The sequence below is a fragment of the Danio rerio genome, chromosome 4 (assembly GCF_052040795.2).
Source record: "Danio rerio strain M-AB ecotype USA chromosome 4, GRCz13ab, whole genome shotgun sequence".
In the NCBI taxonomy this organism is placed as follows: domain Eukaryota; kingdom Metazoa; phylum Chordata; class Actinopteri; order Cypriniformes; family Danionidae; genus Danio; species Danio rerio.
Window position 1 is genome coordinate 55,331,528 of NC_141024.2, and position 20,439 is coordinate 55,351,966.

The 20,439-nt window shown below is 42.4% G+C and overlaps 1 protein-coding gene and 1 pseudogene across 1 annotated transcript; one reads left to right on the forward strand and one right to left on the reverse strand.

Moving 5' to 3' along the window:
• Positions 1-5,374: 5,374 nt before the first annotated feature.
• On the reverse strand, positions 5,375-6,003 carry LOC147844952 (28S ribosomal RNA; annotated as a pseudogene; the record flags this gene model as incomplete).
• LOC147844953 (uncharacterized) lies at positions 5,375-16,312 on the forward strand. Its single transcript, XM_088650821.1, has 6 exons — positions 5,375-7,173; positions 7,260-7,723; positions 8,194-8,363; positions 8,436-8,690; positions 8,770-9,000; positions 9,079-16,312. The coding sequence occupies exons 4-6, from the start codon at positions 8,634-8,636 to the stop codon at positions 9,178-9,180; spliced, it is 390 nt and encodes a 129-aa protein (XP_088506947.1). The 5' UTR covers positions 5,375-7,173; positions 7,260-7,723; positions 8,194-8,363; positions 8,436-8,633; the 3' UTR covers positions 9,181-16,312.
• Positions 16,313-20,439: the final 4,127 nt, after the last annotated feature.

Here is a 20,439-nt window from a genome sequence, read left to right on the forward strand (position 1 = left end):
TCTTCACCTCTAAAGAATCATTGCATTTACGTTTCTCTGCCATTTTTGTTTTGATTTTGCCTTTACGAGAAGTTGGACAACCACATTGCGCAAGTGAGCAAAATTTAAATAATTATTTAAAGTTATTTATTTTAATTATTTTTACTATTATGTTGGAATTTTAAGCATGTGTTTTGATTTTTTTTTTTGGTACTTAAAAATACATATATAATAGTAGGGCTGCTCGATATTGGGAAAAATCATTATAACAATTATTTTGGTCATAATTGTAATCACGATTATTCAAAACGAATCAGAAAAAATACAATAAAATTATTAGCGCTCCTGAGAATTTTTTTTTTTACAAATATTTCCCAAATTATGTTTAACAGAACAAGGAATTTTAACAGTATTTCCTCTAATATTTTTCTTCTAGGCTTATTTGTTTTATTTTAGCTAGAATAAAAGCAAGTTTAAATATTTTGAAAGCTATTTTAAGGTCAATATTATTAGCCCCCTTAAGCAATAAATATTTTTGATGACTTGCCTAATTACCCTAATTAAGCCTTTGAACTGCACTTTAATCTGAATGGTTGTATTTTGAAAAATATCTAGTAAAATATTATGTGCTGTCATCACAGCAAAGATAAAATAAATCAGTAATTAGAAATGATATATCAAAACTTTTATGTTCAGAAAAAAAAACTTCTTTCTATGAAACAGAAATTGGGCAGGAAAAGTTAATATTCAGCTAATATTCAGGAGGGCTAATAATTCTGACTTCAAGTGTATACATACAGTTATTTTCCAGCCTGCAAAGGAAAGAGAAATAAATACAATTAAATAAAAATATTAAACAAACTGCTTTAAGCATCTTTACTGTAAGAAAAACACTTTAGCTACAAAAATCCTTCAGAGAAACATTTTCTCGTTATGTTTGATTAATGATAAAACAGGCGGCAGCAGGAATATTTCGCGCTGTCTCTTTAATGGTTTCTCTTTCACGTCTTTTGATTCTCAACTCGTTTGTTTATTACACAAATGGGGGCTAATATAAATAATCACGAAACACCGCGTTTTGACACCTATTTGACCATTAAAGCGCTCACGTTAATGACTTTAGATGTCTGCGCTCCTCTGCTCGTCTCAGTGTGCGAATGAGAGCGAATGCTGACTGGCCGCATGCTTCTGGCTGCGTGTGCGTGCTGCACACACACATTCGCGCTTTTAAGAGCAACGCGTGCACAGCTGGAAAGGTGGCGGTATATGATGCATATAATCGTTTATCTTGATTAATGCTTTTTTATAATCGTTTGAAATCGAAATCGGATTTTCGATTAATTGTACAGCCCTATATAATAGTGGAGCATTTTTATGCCTTTTTCTACCTCAATACTTATCCTCTCCCGCGCCCCCCTTGTGAACTCTGGCGCCCCCCTTAGGGGGGCGCGGACCCCAGGTTGGGAACCACTGTTCTAAAGCAAGATGTATTTAGATCTTTACAGTTGCTGGACTATTAAATAAAATAAATACAGGATGAGGACTGAAACAACCAGCTTGTTCAGATTTTTGAACAGACATACAAGTATGACTAAAAAAATGTCTAAATTATATAGAGCAATAAGTAATTCTAGAGGACTCTCAACAGACTATATAAGATTAAAATTGGAAAATGAAGTAGGCATTATACTAAATTAAAACCAATGGGTTAAAATATGTGCTGTCCCACACACCTCAACAAGCTCAAGAATGTGGCGCGAGTTTTGTTGGAAAAACTTAATTTGATTATTTTTTTTTTTTTTTAATTACACCCTAAATTAAATCATTACAATTGGGGACTAATCCTTGTTGGAGGAACTGCTGAGTAAAAGAGGCACATCATGTGCATATATTCTGGCAGTGCTCAAGAATTGATAGTTTTTGGGAAATGGTGCACTTAACCATCAATGATATTATTTTAAGCTTTACTTGCATCTCTTGTTTGATATATATATATATATATATATATATATATATATATATATATATATATATATATATATATATATATCATTCCACATGTATATCCATGTACACACATATGCATAAAAATATTAAATTAACCTCAAAATAAATAAATATAAAATAAATTATAATAAAAGGTTGCCAAACATATTTTCACAATGATACATAACCTATAGAATTATGTAAATGTTCAGTTATAATTATATTGTCGTTGAGGAGAAAGTCAGCCATTTACTCTATTTCTTTTCAAAGGTTTCTAATTGTAATCCAAGTGCATGTGTCATTTTTCCACTTCCTTAACTTCTGCTATAATTTCGAACCATTCGTCTTTAGTTGGTGGCTCTTCTTTATACCATTTCCGGGTTATAGCTTTTTTACTTGTTGCCAAAAATATCTTAAATAGATATTTATTTTCCTTTTTAAGATTAATAGGAGTATCTCCTAGATAAAGTACTTCAAATGATCTAGGAATATAAAGATCAAAAATACAATATTGGGAGAAAGTGTTATCGCGAGTCCCCACAGCCGGCCCGACGTTTCTCTAAGCGGCAACCTGTACACGGTTAATACAGATTAACTCCTCACTTAGGCCGGATGACCGAGGACAGACGCCTGTAGCTGGTTCTGCAGGACGGATGTCCAGGGCGCAAGTCTAATGTCAGTTTGCCCGATTCTGATACATGAGACAGACACAGAGAGGTAATTTGTTCCATTTTATTTAAGGGGGAAATTGAAACAATTTCTTCCGTTTGGGGTTGGAAGATAACCGGCTTCCATCGCTGCTGCGCTTGGGCGCTCTCACTCTACTGTCCTAGAAGGAAGAACACACACACATTTCAGCCGTGGATCGAGCTATCTAAATCGGCCACCAACACACTTACTTACCGCTGGAGGATGGCTGTCAATTTGATTATCACCGGGGGTTTCAGAGAGGGCCTGTTCGAACAGGTGCCGGTAGGACATGGCTTGACTGGCCGTTAGATTCATTTCGTAATAGCGGTCCGATGTGCTCGTGTCATGCCCCATAAAATCCGCGAGCTTGGCTCGATGTTCCCCGCTGTGAGCGTGTTTAATCTGGGGGGAGAGAGACGATACATTTAGCCACAATTATACCGCAAATATCACAATTACTAACCCGGGTAAAGGATCTCTTACGTGGGTTGCGATTGATGAACGAACATCGGTGAATGTGGGGGTCCCTGGAAGTCTCATCTCGGCCCAAGCCAATTGGAAATATTGGTTCAAATTTTTGCAGTTGGATGGCCTTGACGTGAAGAAAAAGTAGTTGGCAGACTTCCCACCGGGTAGGCTGGATCTCAGACCCAGAAATTTATTGAACCATTGGTATTCTTCGGTCGTAACAGCCAGTTGCGCGGCCTCGTAGGCCTGATTTGTCTTGTGCGTCACAACCTTTATTTACACAGAGACCAAGCCGATTTACGCGGCTTAATTAATTTGGTCCCCTTAGTATGGGGATGGGGGGTTACTCACATTAATAACCAACGACAGGCCATCCGCTGACCGCCTAGCCCCGGTCACTTCTTGGATTAAAAGATTTTGGAAGACGCCTGGCCTATGACCGGTAATAAATACCAGGTAGGCAATTAAGTAGCCGTATAGCCGCCATTTGACCTTTCGTGTTCGGGGAGGAGGACAGATCATCTGATACAGAAACAGAGCGTGGGTTAGCGGAGCCCATGTCCCCCAGTCATTAACGCAGCGACCGCAATCAGATCACCTAGATGCTTGGGAATGATCGAGCCCGCCCGCTGATGACAGGTCAACAGGTCACATTTGGATATCAGCCTAGCCTCTTTTGCCCGCCTCACAGAGCGTTCGTGGGCTGCGACTTTGCGACGCAGCCCGCGGGATAATGACCTTAATTCCCTCATAACTATGACCATGGCACGTGGCGTCAGCCGGCACGAGGTTGGTGGAGCCTCGTACACATACTGCAGGAACTGAATCACATGCTTTAAGTACTGCGAGCGGGTGGATTCAACTATCGGTGACCGGCCCAAATCTACCACCCATTCTCGTATTTTAGATGGGTTCTCCAAGAATAACAGGTCGTCTACCTGCTCCGAACCAGCGCTCATGAACTGCAAGAATGACCGAACGTGACCCACTTTCGTGGCCGCGTTATTTCGGGTCTTGGGGGTCGGATCGCTGCCAAGGATGTATCCCTTGTATTCGCAGACCAACTGGCCTGCCAAGCACACCACATACGCGGTCAAACTAGGTACAATAATCCGGGTCAATTTTAGCGTTACAGTACTCACGTAATCCCGTTACTTTGCCCGGAGACGAACCACGGACCCGGCTTGTATGAGGTTGGATCACGGCCTTTTCATTAGCCCTTAGCTGACTAAACATGCGGGTCAGATCAAGCAAATGCGCCCGCAACGAATTGACGTCGTCGGCCAAAGACTGCAGGTCGACCCGCGTTGTTGCCCCAGACCCATCACCAACCCTCTCCTCCGGCGGCGCTGCCGCCTCCTCCTCCTCATCCGACAACCGACTAACCACCGCCACTGATGGATTGCTGGACCATAGATCACGGAGAAACCGTTTAATTTCTGTACGCTTCGCCCAAGCCGTGACCTTTCAGGTGACGATCCATACGGGCTGGCCTTTTGAGGCAGTCCGGTAATGGACAAACGGTCTTATTTATGTCGAATCGGCCGGACGACAATTTGAGCAAAAGGAGCCGTTCTTGGGGGTTAAGTATACCGTGCGTTCACTTCAAATGTTGGGAAAGATCTGTGTAATCGCCGCCACACAACGCGCATCCCATACCCATGGTCAAGAGTGTTTATGCTGACGTGGCATTCGGCTTTTATACCCTCGGGCGCCCGGATGATTACACCCCTTCTTAAAGGAGCTGTGCCGTTGGTGGACCGCAACTTTAAAGGAATAGTCAAACCGAAAGGCCCCTAACGCTCTTTCAGCTGACAAAAGCTTGGATCGAGGGATGACTTTCAATGGATCGCAGCGACGGAGCTGCTCTGCCACGCACGACACCCCGACCCAGAATCAGGTCGTCTACGAGTCATTTAAGCACCGGGTTCCCCACAAACATGCGGTGCGTCACTGGAAGAGGGGGCGGCGCTCGTTCTAGCCGCGCCCCCGGTTCCTGTCACGAATGGCTCTCCGCGCCAGGGGCCCCCCCGGAGAGGGGCTTCCCGGTTACCCGGGGCCTATCGGAGATCATGGCGCTGCAGTATCGCTGCTTTTAGGCGGGATTCTGACTTAGAGGCGTTCAGTCATAATCCCACAGATGGTGGCTTCGCACCAGTGGCTCTTCAGCCAAGCGCACGAACCAAATGTCTGAACCCGCGGTTCCTCTCGTACTGAGCGGGATTACTATTGCAACAACGGTTCACATCAGTAGGGTAAAACTAACCTGTCTCACGACGGTCTAAACCCAGCTCACGTTCCCTGTTAGTGGGTGAACAATCCAACGATTGGTGAATTCTGCTTCACAATGATAGGAAGAGCCGACATCGAAGGATCAAAAAGCGACGTCGCTATGAACGCTTGGCTGCCACAAGCCAGTTATCCCTGTGGTAACTTTTCTGACACCTCCCGCTTAAAACCCCAAAAGCCGGAAGGATCGTGAGGCCCCGCTTTCGCGGTCCGTACTCATACTGAAAATCAAGATCAAGCGAGCTTTTGCCCTTCTGCTCTACGGGAGGTTTCTGTCCCCCCTGAGCTCGCCTTAGGACACCTGCGTTACCGTTTGACAGGTGTACCGCCCCAGTCAAACTCCCCACCTGACGCTGTCCCCGGGGCAGGTCGCGCGCCCGGGAGGCTGTTCCCCAGGGCGCTTGACACCAGAAGCGGGGAGAGCACTGACCAAGAGCTACCCAACCTCCCTGCCTAACCGGGTAAGTGAGGAATCGATAAGAGTAGTGGTATTTCACCGGCGGCCGGCCCGGGTAGCCCGGGGGCCTCCCACTTATTCTACACCCCTCATGTCTCTTCACAGTGCCAGACTAGAGTCAAGCTCCCGCCCCAAAACGGTGCATGTTCGATGGGGCTCAAACAATCCCCTTCTTGGGGTGGAAAAAGTGAACGTGAAAGAAAGGCTGTGGAAAAGCTCCCGCAGGCCAGAGCAGCAATAAAGGGGGGAGGGAGTGAGGTGGGACACCCCTTCCCCTACTCGAGTCGTAACAAGAGAGAGAAGTGTCGAACCGCTGGCCGGGGCAGCGATGAAGGGGCGGGAGTGCATTGTCGAACGGGACACCCCCCTCTGGTTCCTTTGAAAAGGGGGGGGGAGTGAGGTGGACACCCCTCTCCCCCCTACTTGAGAGTCGTAACAAAAGAAGGCTTGAACCGAATGGATCCCCGTAGGGCATCGGCTTACACCCCCTGGTGCGGGGGGGTATCCTTCCTCTTTAAGAAATACGGGTCCACCAACGTCATGACGCAGAAGTGGACACCGCCTCCGCCCGCTTATCAACCGCCGCACCTGGCGTGTGGGCCCCTTTCCCCCTCTGCATTGGCTCTAGCACGGCCATGGCTGAATGTGCCCTATGCTTCAACGTCTACAGTCGGCTTGCTCCTCACCTGACGGCCGTTCACTAGGTGACCAACTCGGACGAGAAGTGGCTGCTGCTCGCGCTGGCCGCCGGCCACGTGGACACGCGGAAGACGCCGTGCCCAGTCCCGGGCTGGCGTCCTGCGACTAGACAGGCACTTGAGGCAGCACGCGGAGCTCTCGACCTCGGGCCGGAAAGAGGCTATGGGGAGGGCAAAACGTTGGAAAGTAGCTCGGGAGTTGCAGTGACTGCAGTCCACCCAGCCGGCAATCCCCTTCGTGTCCCGGCTAGCCCCTTCGTGTCCCGGCTAGCCTCGTCCTCCGAGGAGGAGCGGGACTCGGAGGGCCCAGAGGCCGGCCGCCCGTGCGCCGACCGCGGCTGCAGGCGTGACACGGAGCGCATACAGGCTCAGCTAACGGACCTGGGGAAGCAGGTTACCAAGATGCGGTCCACCCTGCTCCAAATCACACGCCTCTACTGGAAGTTAAGGAGGGGAGAAGGAGGAGGAAGAGGGCGAAGAGAACCAGGTCACCTACTGCATCATCGACTCCCGGGTGAGGGGCACCCGGAGGTCCGACGCCCCCCGAGCCTCCGGAGGCTTTGGAACCCCATGCCTACCCATTCCCGGACCACGTCCCTGTGCTGAGTTGAGTATATTTCAGGCATGTCACTGTCGCTGTGCTGGGTGTGTGTCTTCGGGGAAGTTGACTCTTGGTTGTGCTCGTTCCACAGACCTTCTCTTGGGGGAGTTCGAAGGCTACCAACTGGGCAGCGAGCCCACCGCCCGCCTGCGGAACAACGTCACTTCGAAGCTAGGGAGAATCAAAGCCTTCCTTGGTTACATGGCCAGGGGCACTGCGGAGCCAGGGACCTTCCTTTTCCTCAACCAACCAGCCTGAATCTGAGCGTGGACCGCCCTGCTAGGTCAGACGCGGATGGCCGAGCCCACCAGGCAGCACTATCTGAAGAACGTGGCCCAGTTCCTGGACTACCTATCGGAAACCCCGCTGGCCGCCTCTCCAGCACGGCTCTGGTTCTGATTCGAAGGGAGGTCAGAGCCCTCATTCGCGGCATATGCCGGCGTGTCGTCGTGCACGAGGTACGGACCAAGCAGGTGAAGGAAAACAGACTGATCCCCAAGGCCAGCCTAGTGCGCTGTCACCGGACCGCTGGGAGGAAAATTCCTGCCCTGCTAGGTAAGCCAGCCTTCCGCCCTTCCAACAATTCCCCCTGTTCGTTCTTCCGGGGCACCAACAGCCCTTGGTTCACCCACGTCTGTCTGCCCCTCTCCCCCGCGAATGGGACTTATTTGGGGGGAAGGGGGGCAGACAGACGTGGCTGGGTGAACCAACGGCTGCTGGTGGCCTAGGTTTAATTTCCTCTCTGGGTCACCAGCAGTTCTTGGTTCATCCACCCACGTCTGTCCGCCCCCCTTCCCCCCGAATGAGTCCCATTCGCGGGGGAGAGGGGCAGACAGACGTGACTGGGTGAACCAAGAACTGCTAGTGCCCCTGGAGAAGAAACGAACATTTCCTCTCCGGGCCACCAGCAGCTCTTGGTTGGGCTGCTGGCGCCCCGGAGAACAAGTCAGTAGCCAAGAGCTGTTGGTGAACCAGAGAGGAAATAAAACCGTCGGTGGTCTAATTTGGCTAATGTCCTTCATCAGATAGCCTCGAGTCTAACCCAAGCACTAGGCAACAGTGGCGCTTTTATGGCTTTCTGACTGGTTACCTAACTTCCATCTCTGGGCATCGCTGTGGAGTCTTCCAGAATCTCACAATCCAGGAGGTTGAAGAGGCCTCCAGAAGCCCCGACGAGTCTGCTTATGTCATTAACGTGAGTATGGCGCTAGTAAGGTGGGGGTCACCAGTAGCATGCTCTCACTCACTGCTTGTTCTCTGATGGCAGATTACCACGCACAAGACAAACAGAGCCTTCGGGGCGGCGCAGTTGTCCCTAAACAGGGAGGAATACAGCTGGTTCCGCAGGTTCTTGGCGCTGCAGGCTGGTCTCCCTGGAGGGAGCCAGGCTACCTATTTCTTTTTCACTTCCAGAGCCAGTCCTTGTCGGACCCTGAACAAGTACTTTCAGTCTGCTTGGATCAGTATGGGCCTTCCAGGCAAACCCACCTTTACTGAAGTATGGACTGCGATCGCGACCCATGTGAGTATGCATGTGACGCCCCTGTAACTACCAGCGGCGGCTTCGGTCCTAATCAAGCTTCTGTCTCTCTCCGACGCAGGCAAAGAATGCACACTCTTCAGAGGATCGCCGCAAGGTGGCGCAATTCATGTGCCATGACACTTCAACCTCAGATAAGTTCTATGCACTTCACCTCGGACTTCTCCAAGCACGCGAGCGCCGCAGACTGTTTGAAAGGGCCCTGGTGGAGGAGGAGGATGGGGAGGCAGCAGGCACTGAAAGCCCCCCGCGGAAAGGGCACAAGAGGACAGAGACTCCCGTCTCTCCCCTGGTAAAATCAGATTCTCTTTGGCGTGGACAGCAGAACGTGTGGCATTGGCTAACTGCCCTTTATGTGTCTCTTTTCCAGGAGGGAACCAGCAGGAGGACGCTGCCATGGCGTCCTGCCATGGCGTCCTGCCAGGGGAAAAAGCCAGGGCGCTCGCCCACTCGAACCAACAGAAGACTCTGAATCGTCCTGAATAAATATTGTACAACTTAACAGTCAAATGGTGTTCAGTGTCTTCATTATTCCTTTTATTTATTATCTGTGTGGTAAAAGTAGATTCAGTAGGGACAAATGAGCCCTGTCTTCTCAGTTCAAAGCTGGATGCCTGCTGCGTCCAGGTTCTGCCTTGGCTACGTTCCGATTGGGACAAATTATCCCTGCCTTGTGTGTTAAAAGTGACTCGTGGGATGCCCCCGTCCAGGTTCAGCCTTGGTTGATAGCTCATAGGGAGAATTCATCCCTTTTGCAGCACAAGGAGGTGCTGGGCTGGACAAATCTGTCCAGGTCTGCAAATGCTTTGAACGCCCAGATGGCCTTGAGTCCAATTCTGTATATTAGCAAGCTTCTCCCGGGACAGCTCGGTCCTTTGAGATGCATAAAGAGGTCAGGACAGGGCAGCTGTGGAGTGGAGGTTAACTTTATGGAGTAAGTGACCACAGTAACTGACTCATTTATTTACTTATTTAACAATAAGTCAATAGGTCATATTTCTTAAATAAGAAACCTTTTGGATCAGATAGTTGTAAGTTACCAAACACTGTTAACCTACCATTGTGGAAAATGTTTGATGATGATGATAGCTAATAACAATAAACCATTTCTGCCGTTGTGGAAATGTTAGCACAAAACGTTATCAATATAACGTTTTTAGAAGGGTCTCTTAACGTTGTTAACGTTCTTGTAACGTTGTTAAAAAAATGTTCTTAGAACAAAGTTCTCGAAACGTCTTCAGAACGTTATTTGTAATTCATAAACGTTGTCATAATGTTGATGAAAAACGTTCTTTGAATAAAGTTCTTGGAACGTCTTCAGAACGTTATTTGTACTTCATAAACGTTGTCATAATGTTGACAGAAAACGTTTTTAGAACAAAGTTCTTGAAACATCTTCAGAACGTTATTTGTACTTGATGAACACTCTCATAAGGTTGATGGAAAACGTACTTAGAACAAAGTTCTTGAAACGTCTTCAGAACGTTATTTGTTCTTGATGAATGTTGCCACAATGTTGATAAAAAACGTTCTTAGAACAGTTCTCGAAGCGTCTTCAGAACGTTTTTGTACTTCATAAATGTTGTCATAATGTTGATGGAAAACGTTCTTATAACAAAGTTTTTGGAACATCTTCAGAACGTTATTTGTACTTCATAAATGTTGTCATAATGTTGATGGAAAACGTTCTTAAAACAAAGTTCTTGGAACGTCTTCAGAACGTTATTTGTACTTCATAATCTTTGTCATAATGTTGATGGAAAACGTTCTTTGAATAAAGTTCTTGGAACGTCTTCAGAACGTTATTTGTACTTCATAAACTTTGTCATAATGTTGATGAAAAACGTTCTTTGAATAAAGTTCTTGGAACGTCTTCAGAACGTTATTTGTAATTCATAAACGTTGTCAATGTTGATGGAAAACGTTCTTTGAATAAAGTTCTTGGAACGTCTTCAGAACGTTATTTGTACTTCATAAACTTTGTCATAATGTTGATGAAAAACGTTCTTAAAACAAAGTTCTTGGAACGTCTTCAGAACGTTATTTGTACTTCATAAACGTTGTCATAATGTTGACAGAAAACGTTTTTAGAATTAAGTTCTTGAAACATCTTCAGAACGTTATTTGTACTTGATGAACACTCTCATAAGGTTATGTTTGCTTTCATTTAGCTAAAAAGCGCACTTTTACAGTTGTGTAGAGAAACATCACATTATGCAGCAGCATTCAAGGTATAACACATAATAAATGCCTTTTGCGTTTATTAAGTCAAGTTTGCAGTGTTATAAATGGAATAGGTGTAGTGCTTAAGTGGATTTATCGCGGATCAACCGAGAAACCTCTCGTGCTGCAGGTAGGCAGAATGATAATCTTTTAAAAATATGTAATTTAGGCTATACTGCTATTTGCTATTCATCCAAAATTAAACAACATAAAATATATTGTAGATCTATTTTAAGAGCTAAAATACAACATATTGAGTTTGTTTTGACTTGTAGCTCATGGCCCTAAAATGAAAATAACCTGAAAATAAGCTATTAAAAAAGGCTTAATAAATAAAATAATTAATAAAAAAAATGACGGGTAGGCCTAGTAGCCTAAGATAAATCTTTGTTTTTACATTTAAAATGATGAAAAAAAAGTTATATAGCATATTGAGTTGGGTGTTTTCCGTGCCAAAATTTAACCAATTTTCATGGTAATAAAATGTGAATTTTGGTATCTTTTTAGGTATTTTTCTGGCTACACTAATGCATTAAAATATAACTAAGTAATTGTTTTAAATGACATTAGATTGTAACATTTAGGTTTTCCCTAACACTGATGTTGGTTGGTTAATACGTGAAGTGTGATGACTCGGTTAAGCTGATTTCACTATATTTATTTACCGGTTAAATGAAGTCTGATCGTGGGTCAGCATGTGTGGGAATAATTTGACGTCTTTACCTAAAACTTTTTTTTTTTTGATTATTTATTTATTGCAGAACAAAGCCAGCATACATAGCTAGCAACAACTATATACAAGCCAGGGTTTGCATTAAATAAAAATACATAAAGAAATTACAAATAATAATAAAATAAAGACATTACAATAATAAATGAATAACAATACACAGAAAAAAAAAAAGAAAAAACTCTGGGGTGAGAATTAACTAGTTATTATATAAGAAATTTTCTCAATAAAATCGGACCATACTTTGATTGTATGGGGTTTAGCTCTGTTAATTCTTGCAGTGGAACGTTCTAACAGTGCAATATTTTTTAGTTCAATAAGCCACATTTTATCCGCTGGAAATGAGAGTTCATGCCATATTTTAAATATAACTTTCTTGGCTGCAGTTAGTGCAGTATGAAATATCCTGCGTTGGGAATTGTTTAGGTTTAGATCATAATCATCATTCAATAAACAGATATTAGGGTATTTGGGAATGAACATCTCACACAATTCTGAAGTAGTTTGAAATACCTTATCCCAAAATGTACTGATAAGTGGACATTCAAAAAACATATGCATATATGTCCCCACAGAGTTTGAATTACACAGTGTACAAAAAGGGGTAGGTTACCGTTTCATGCGGTGAAGCACATATGGAGTTGCATAAGCCTTGTGGATCCGTTTATAGTGTATGAGTTGATGGGCAGGATTCTTAGACATCACCTGGATACTTTCCCATATCCAGTCCCAGTTCAGTTGGTAAGAGGACAGTTCCTTTTCCCATATTGTGATGATGGGGAGTGCAATAGAGTCATAATTAAGCAGTTTGTTGTAAATGCATGAGATTGATCCACGTGACTGAGAGAAATTCACACAGTCCCGCAATGGATGATTGTCCAAATTACAGTTCCACGGAACTCCATAAGCACGCATTGCACTTCTCAGCCTTAAATACAGAAAGTAGGAATGTCCGGGGAGATTGTAACCTTCTTTCAAATCCTGGAAAGACCTCAAGCCCTGGTTGTCGAAGATATCACCCAACACAGAAATACCTTGATCTGACCACAGCTTATATATAAAGGGCTTACCCCCAGATTGTAAATGAAAATTGTTCCAAATCGGAGATTCTTTTGTAAATTTGTTGGTGCATCCAGTAAATTTGCAAACATCATACCATATTTGAAGGGAGTCAACCACTATTCTATTATCAATTTTTTTTACTTTCTTAGGTAATCCCATAAATAACAAATCTTGTAGTCGGTGTGGATGCACAGCAGATGATTCAATGTTACGCCAAGCAATATCAGAATCTACTTCCAACCAAGTCTTAAGACTGCGCAGTCGACATGCCCAGAAATATAGTTGAATGTTAGGAACTGCCAACCCCCCTTTAGCAGGTGTTTTCTGTAATGTTTTAAGTTTAATTAGTTTGTTGTTCCAAATAAATTTAGTTATAATGGAATTTATTTCTTTAAAAAACGTCTTATGTGGAGAAAGAGGAATCATGGTAAATAAAAATAGAAGTCTAGGTAGAACATTCATTTTGATAATCGCAATCCTACCTTGCAGAGAGAGTAATAGTGCGCCCCATCTCTCTAGGTCCTGTCTGATATTGTTGAATAAGGAACTATAGTTTTGTTTGACCATCACCTGAAGTGAAGGAAGAATCTGAATTCCTAAATATGTAAATGCGCTATTAACTGGAATTGAAGCGGGCACTGACGTGATATCACTTCTCCCCGACAGTGGCATTAGTACAGATTTCTCCCAGTTAATCTTATACCCACTCACTTTTCTAAAATCATTAAATATTTTAAGACATTGAATAATAGAGGTAGAAGTATCTGACATATATAGTAGAATATCATCAGCGAACAGAAAGATGTGATGTTTAGAATTATCTATAATGATAGGGGCGATTACATGATCCTGACGAATTGCCTGGGCCAAAGGCTCTAACGAAAGGGCAAACAACAATGGTGACAATGGGCAGCCCTGTCTTGTGCCTCTGCCCAGCAGAAAAGCACTTGAGCAGCTCAACCCTGTTGACACCCTTGCAGCTGAATTACGATACAGAGTTTGTACCATATGTATAAAATTTGGACCAAAGCCCAGACACTGACCAGAGATATGTCCATTCGACCCGGTCAAAGGCTTTCTCTGCATCTAGTGAGAGAATAGCACTTTGATCCTCAGTAAGTTTGGACTTGTCTATGATATTTAAAAGTCGTCTGACATTATCCATAGCAGAGCGACCCTTAAGAAAGCCTGTCTGGTCATGGGAAATTATAGAACCGGCAATTTGATCTAAACGGCGGGCTAGAACTTTTGCGTAAACCTTAGTGTCTGTACAGATTAGTGAAATCGGCCTGTAACTAGAGCAGCTAAAGGGGTCCTTCCCTTTTTTTTTTAAATCAGTGAGATAAGGGCAGTATTCTGATCTCTGTGAAAACAACCTGTATCTATTGCAAAATTTAAGGAATTTAGAAGGAGGGGTCCTAGCAAGTCCCATATCACCAAATACAACTCTGGGGGTAGACCATCTAGGCCCGGGGCCTTTCCTTTATTCATTGACTCTAGAGCTTCTTTTACTTCACTTAATGTAATTGGAGAGTCTAAAAATTTCTGTTGCTCGTCACTTAGGCAAGGGAGATTTAGTTTTGATATAAATTCAATTGTTTGTTGATCCTCTACCCCCACCTCGGAACTGTAAAGATGCTCATAGAAGTTCTTGAATGTAGCATTCACCTTGTCCGGAGCAGTATGCAGGGTGCCCATACTATCCTTAATGGCTGTTATTGATGACATTGCCTCATTATGTTTCAGCCTTAAAGCTAATAATTTAGTGGGTCGTTCTGCATTAAAATAATAATTTTGTTTGGTGCGATGAATCAAAAATTCTGCCTTTCTTAATAAAATTGCCTTGCAATCAGATTTTAAATTTCCTAAAATCCTGCTCTTCTGTTCTGAAAAAGTTTCCTTTAAGTCTCTCTCTATTATTTTAATTTGTTTTTCTAAATGATTTAATTCTTTAGTTTTAGATCTATGTTCATAGGAGGCAAATGATATACAGTTCCCTCTCAGAAAACACTTGGTTGTTTCCCATAAAATCTGCGGATTAACTGCTGAACTGGAGTTTTCTGAAAGAAACATGGTCAGATTATCTCGTAACTGTTTAATAAAATCATCTTTCAGTAGCAGAGTTGTGTTAAAGCGCCACCTTTTTGTCTTTTGAAATCCTGTAGGGGGTGATAAATTACAAATTACTGCCGAATGGTCTGAAATGAGCATGGGGAGAATACCTATGTTATTTACACTCTGAATTAAATATTTTGATATAAGAATATAATCTATTCTTGTAAATGTCTTGTGTCGGGAAGAATAAAAGGTATAGTCTCTACATTTTTCATTCTGCAGCCTCCAGATATCACACAAGTCATTATCCAAAATAAGCTCATTCAATGCCCGGGAAGACTGGTCACTGTGTACAGCGGACGGTGCGGAGAGAGACTTATCAATAGAGGGATTGACAACTGCATTAGCATCCATACCCACTACCAGATTGTAGTCACCAAAGCTAAGAAGGAGCTTGGTAAGCGAAGGAAAAAAAACTGTGTCAAATTTATTTGGGGCATAGACTGAAACAAAAGCTATTTTTAAACTATTCCACGATCCCAAAACATATGTGATCCCCCCATGATCATCACTCCCTGATTTCTCTAATATAAATGGGAATCTTCTATTTTGAAGTATTAGCACTCCTCTTGAAGCGCTAGTGTAAGATGAAGCGGCTATAATTTTAAAATGTCTATTTTGACAACGAGTAACATCTGAGGCCCTGAAGTAGGATTCTTGTATGAGAGCTATATCGGCTCTCTTGCGATGTAAATAATCCAGGCATTTTGTTCTCTTTACCGGTGAATTCAAGCCATTGACATTCCACGATATCACGTTGATATCATTCATAACAGAACGCATAGATTAAACACTTAACAGATAAAGTGATCATTTTAAACCCATAAATAGCACACATGTAATCAAGAATGTCACCCCAGAGAACCATCAAATTGAATATATAATAAGAAAAAGCAAACCCTGTTAACAACAACGAAATGATTAAATAAAATAAAAACAGAATAAACAAAATATAAATGGCAGCCTGTAGAGAGAGAATACAGTCTCTCTTACCTGCCTGGAAAATAAACAAATTCGAGGCCATGCGCTCGAACTGCGCGGCTATACCCAGGGAGCCGTGTCTCGCCTAATCAAATGTCCATATCAGTAATACAACTTAAATTCCTACTTGAAATATGTAGTAAGCACCCTTTATATGAGGCAAAATTTAGTCAGTTGATCGCGCCGTCAGGTTTTCTCCCATCGGAGTGTCAGCATTTAGCGATGAGACGAACTTCTCCAGATCTGTGGGTGTTTTGAAGAGAATTTGCTCACGGCCGTTTAACACTTTCACCACTGCTGGGTATAACAAGAAAGACTCAATGCCCAACTGTTGGAGACGTTTCCTTTTTTCTGACATGACTTTCCTTTTTTGAGACGTGCCCTTGCTGTAATCGGGAAAGAACCATAGTTTGGTTCCTTCGTAATTTAGGGATGAAGAATTTCTGGCTTCCTTAAGAATCGCTTGCCTGTCATTGTATCGGAGAAGTTTGAAAATCAAAGTGCGCGCTTTCTTTCTGGAGGAATCTTCGTTCACGTACAGGCGATGTGCGCGTTCAATCTCGATCACCTTCCCTTGCAAGGCCGGCAGCCACTTAGGAATCTGGGTCTGCAGGAACTGAATTGCATTGCTGCTTTCCGCGCCTTCAGGTAAACCCACCAATCTTAGATTATTTTGTATGGCCTTGTCTTCGTAAAGCCAAAGCTTCTCCTGTAGCTCCTCCACACGCGACGTGCTGGCAATCGAATCCTTTTTAATATCGCGCACTGTGGATTGCATATAATCCAGTCTGTCGCCGACCGCTTTGACATCATTTTCCAGGGAGTTAAGACGTGTAGAAATCTTTGAAATTTCCTCCCGAACGATCGCAGACATACTTAGCTTTATAGCGCTCAGTTGTTGTTCGAGCATCTCGGCAATGGCGTCGTGAAGGCGTTCGTCATCTTTAGGTCGTTTTTTGGAGGGCGAGTGTAGCAATTCTCGTTTGGATGCCATCTCTGACGTCTCTTAACAAAAGCGAATACTTAAAACCTCAGTTTAAAGCTCAGTAGGAATATTTATAAAAGAAAAGGACATCTGAAGCAGAGCGCGTTTCACTAAGCAGCCATCACCGTCCGTTGCGCATGCGCATCTCCTCTGTTTTTCTCTTAACACATCAAAGACAATAAAGTTTTAAGCATAAGTATTCAGTTGGTTCAGTGCTAGCTGCTAGTTTTCACACTCATGTAGAATATACTGAAGTGATATTATATATAGGTACCATGAAAGCAATATGCAAACAAAATCAATATGCAAACGTAAAAAGCATCAAATGTTGATCTTGATCTTTGCTCATCCTTGTTTCTCTTCTTCAGAGCTATCAGCATCTTCATTAAACTTTGAAAAGATGTTGATGGAGCACTGCTGTATGTGGTACTCAGGCATATTATCAGAATCACTCTTTACTTTGTTCTGATAAACTTCTCCTTCCACAAGTTGAACTTCGTAGCTTAGAGCTTTGGAATATTCAGGCTCCTTTGTTTCCGGTCAGCTTTTCCTTGCTGGAGTTGTTTCCTTTCGCTCCTTTGAGGCATTGGTACCTCATCAATGGCATCCACTTTGGCAGCTGTTGGATTTGCCCTCATCCAGATATGGTCCTTTCCTCCTGAGCTCTCCAGACCATCCTCAGATAGACTCAATCAACTAGACCAATTGGACCTTGTATCACTGCTCTCTCACATGGCTCCTTTCTGGTTTCCTGCACAGATATCGCTTTGCACATGGCAATTATTTGTTTCTTCATAAAAATCCCTACTGCATTAGACATCTTTGCAAATCATTCCAAGAGGTTATGTGCAAGGTTATAGGTGAGATTATATGCCAGGTTTTATGCAAAGTTTCATGTGGTTTCTTGCAAGGGTCATGCTGTTTCTTGCAAGGTTTCTTTCAAGGGTCGACCCAATAGCAGTTCATTCGATGCAGTGTTAGATGCCTGTTTCTGTCAGTTTCCATGCCATCACTCACCAATGCACTTTGTTAGCACATTAATCCCATTAAGTTTATTATTTTCACATATTTCATTGAGCGTTGGCCTTGATGGATCATCTTCATCTCTTTCAGCCATTTCTGGTAATTGAGCATAATACAATTATTCTCTCTTTTGCTTTATTCATAATTTTTCATACTCCTTTAGATGTTTTTATTTATTGATCACTTATTAACTTTAATTTTAATTACTTTATGAATGCAAACCCTTTATTAAATTTATTTTTGCTGATGTTTCAAATCCTAGGAAGTACTTCTTTTGTCACAAATGTAATAACTGTTCCAGCTTTATAATTTGCTTTTGCTACCATCTCCAATCATCTACTCATCATAGTTTCTCAACTGTGCTTGTTTACGAAATAATTCTCTATCTAGTCAACACCAAAAACAGTCATCATATCTCACTGTTTGGAGCAATGGTCACCAGTCAAGTCTTTTAATTGAACTAGAGCTCTGTGAAGTTGCAGATAATTCAATCATCCACATATTGTGACAATGTCCATCCTAAGATCTTCTCCCTAAATATTAACTTTTTCTGCATTCTGGTGTATACAGTATTTGCTATTCATCAAGCTACACAAGTACAAACAAGTTTCTACCCTCCTCTGGTAGTTACCTAAAATTAACTCAATAGAAACCAAACCACTTGAAATATTTATCATCCAAAAGAACATATCTTTACATACAATATTAACTTTAGCTGGAAAATCTTCTCCTATTGATTACTCCTAAATCATATTATCAACATTAAGTCTCTTTTATCTGTCTTGATTAACCATTTATTTTAATTATCACATTAACTTCAATTAAATCTTCTTAGTTACTTATAATTTTTTAACTCCATTGAAATTGACTTTAGATAGAAATGTCTAGGACAGATTGCATATTACAGTATCTAAATGTTTCTATTAGTGCTCCTATTTTTCACTTTTCGATAGAGTTTTATACCTATTTCAGCATTTAGTGGTTTTCTTTCTGGACAGATCTTGACTTATCAATTAGAAATTATCAGACCAGAGGTTTTAAATATCAGAAAATAGACTTTATTCTCCATAATAAAGCCGAGAAAGAGCAGAGCAGACCCCAGAGCATTCTGAAGTCTCTCCTGGACACCTTCTGAAGTCTCTCCTGCACCTTCTGAAGTATCTGTGTTTGTTACAATTTTTATACAGGATTATTTGACACACCCCTAAGTCTCTTTTTAACTCTTGACCATTTTTGAATAGGTTTTTAGTCTAAAGGGTCCTGCTATTCTTGGCTCTCAGCCCACTAGCTCATGTCAGCAGAGATGTTACAGGTCTATGTCAGCAAAGTATAGATGCAACTTATGCAAAGGAACTAAGCGTTTACATACATTGTCATGATAGGATAATAACTTGATAATATGTTACTCATTCTAACTTCTGACACATATAGCTTCATAGAAGTATTTAACATATATAATCAGTGCTTTACATATTAAGTTATTCTACACAATCAGTCACTCAGCCTTCTCCTAGTGTTGCTTCTGTGCAGGCACTCTCATCTTACACAGACATATCACTGTATTTTTAACACATGCTGGCATGTTTGCTGCAAACACTACATACATTTTGAGAAGAGAAAATTAACTGCTTTACACTTAGAAAATACTTCATACAGAGAGAATAGAAATCTTCTTCAGCAGTCCAACGATCCGTATGTTGTTGCGTCGGCTACGGGATTCAAGATCTATGACCTTGGTGAGTAATTTTGAATTACTTTCCATTAGCATTGTGCAAGTCGCTTCGAGAAATTGTGCGCGTTCCTCAAGTGAATTTGCGTAGGTTTCAAGACTGGCGATTTTTGAATTATGCTCTGTCACGGTAGACTGGATTTTATCTAGTTTTACTTCGAGTGCAGAAACTGTGTTTTTAAAGTCGGTTGAGAGAGCGGTTCGGTGGTCCTCTAGGAGTTTTGCGATAGCCGACATGCTAACTTCCTTGCCCTCGTCTCCGTTCGCCTCCGTTTTCGGTTCGTTTTTGCTCGGTTTGGCTGATTTTGTTGCCATGATTCGAAGTTTAGTTGTGTGCTGTAAAAATGTTGTCCACTTGGAAGCAAATGTAGAGTAAAATGTGGGGTTTAAAGTAAATGAGAAGTAAAAAAGTGTAGGAGCGAGCCTAAACACGTGTCTACTCCATCCCTCCTCCGCCGGAAGACCAACTTTTTATTTCTTTACGGCAAAAGAATTATGCTAGAAATGTTTCTGGATGAGGTATTTATGTGATTTATACATAATAGAGGTATTCTGATCTGTCTTAAAGCATCACAAAATTGTACAGGCATTACAGGTCAAAGCAATCTGTTACATTTATCAAAATAAACATTATTAAAGCACTGCCTTGAGAAATGTATTGTTGTCAGAAACCAAGTAATTAGTTTTTTTTTATTTTATTACTGACAGTGTTCTTGTCTTTTTTGTAAAATTATTTCAGTTTAGGATCAAGAGTAAAATAAAATATTGTAAAAAAGCTAAAAAGTATTGTTTAAAAATTGACAAAAAGTGTCTCTATGGCCTTAAAAGTATGTGGTAGTTTTGCCAGTGCTATTAAAAATGATTCATTGTTGTGTACGGAAAA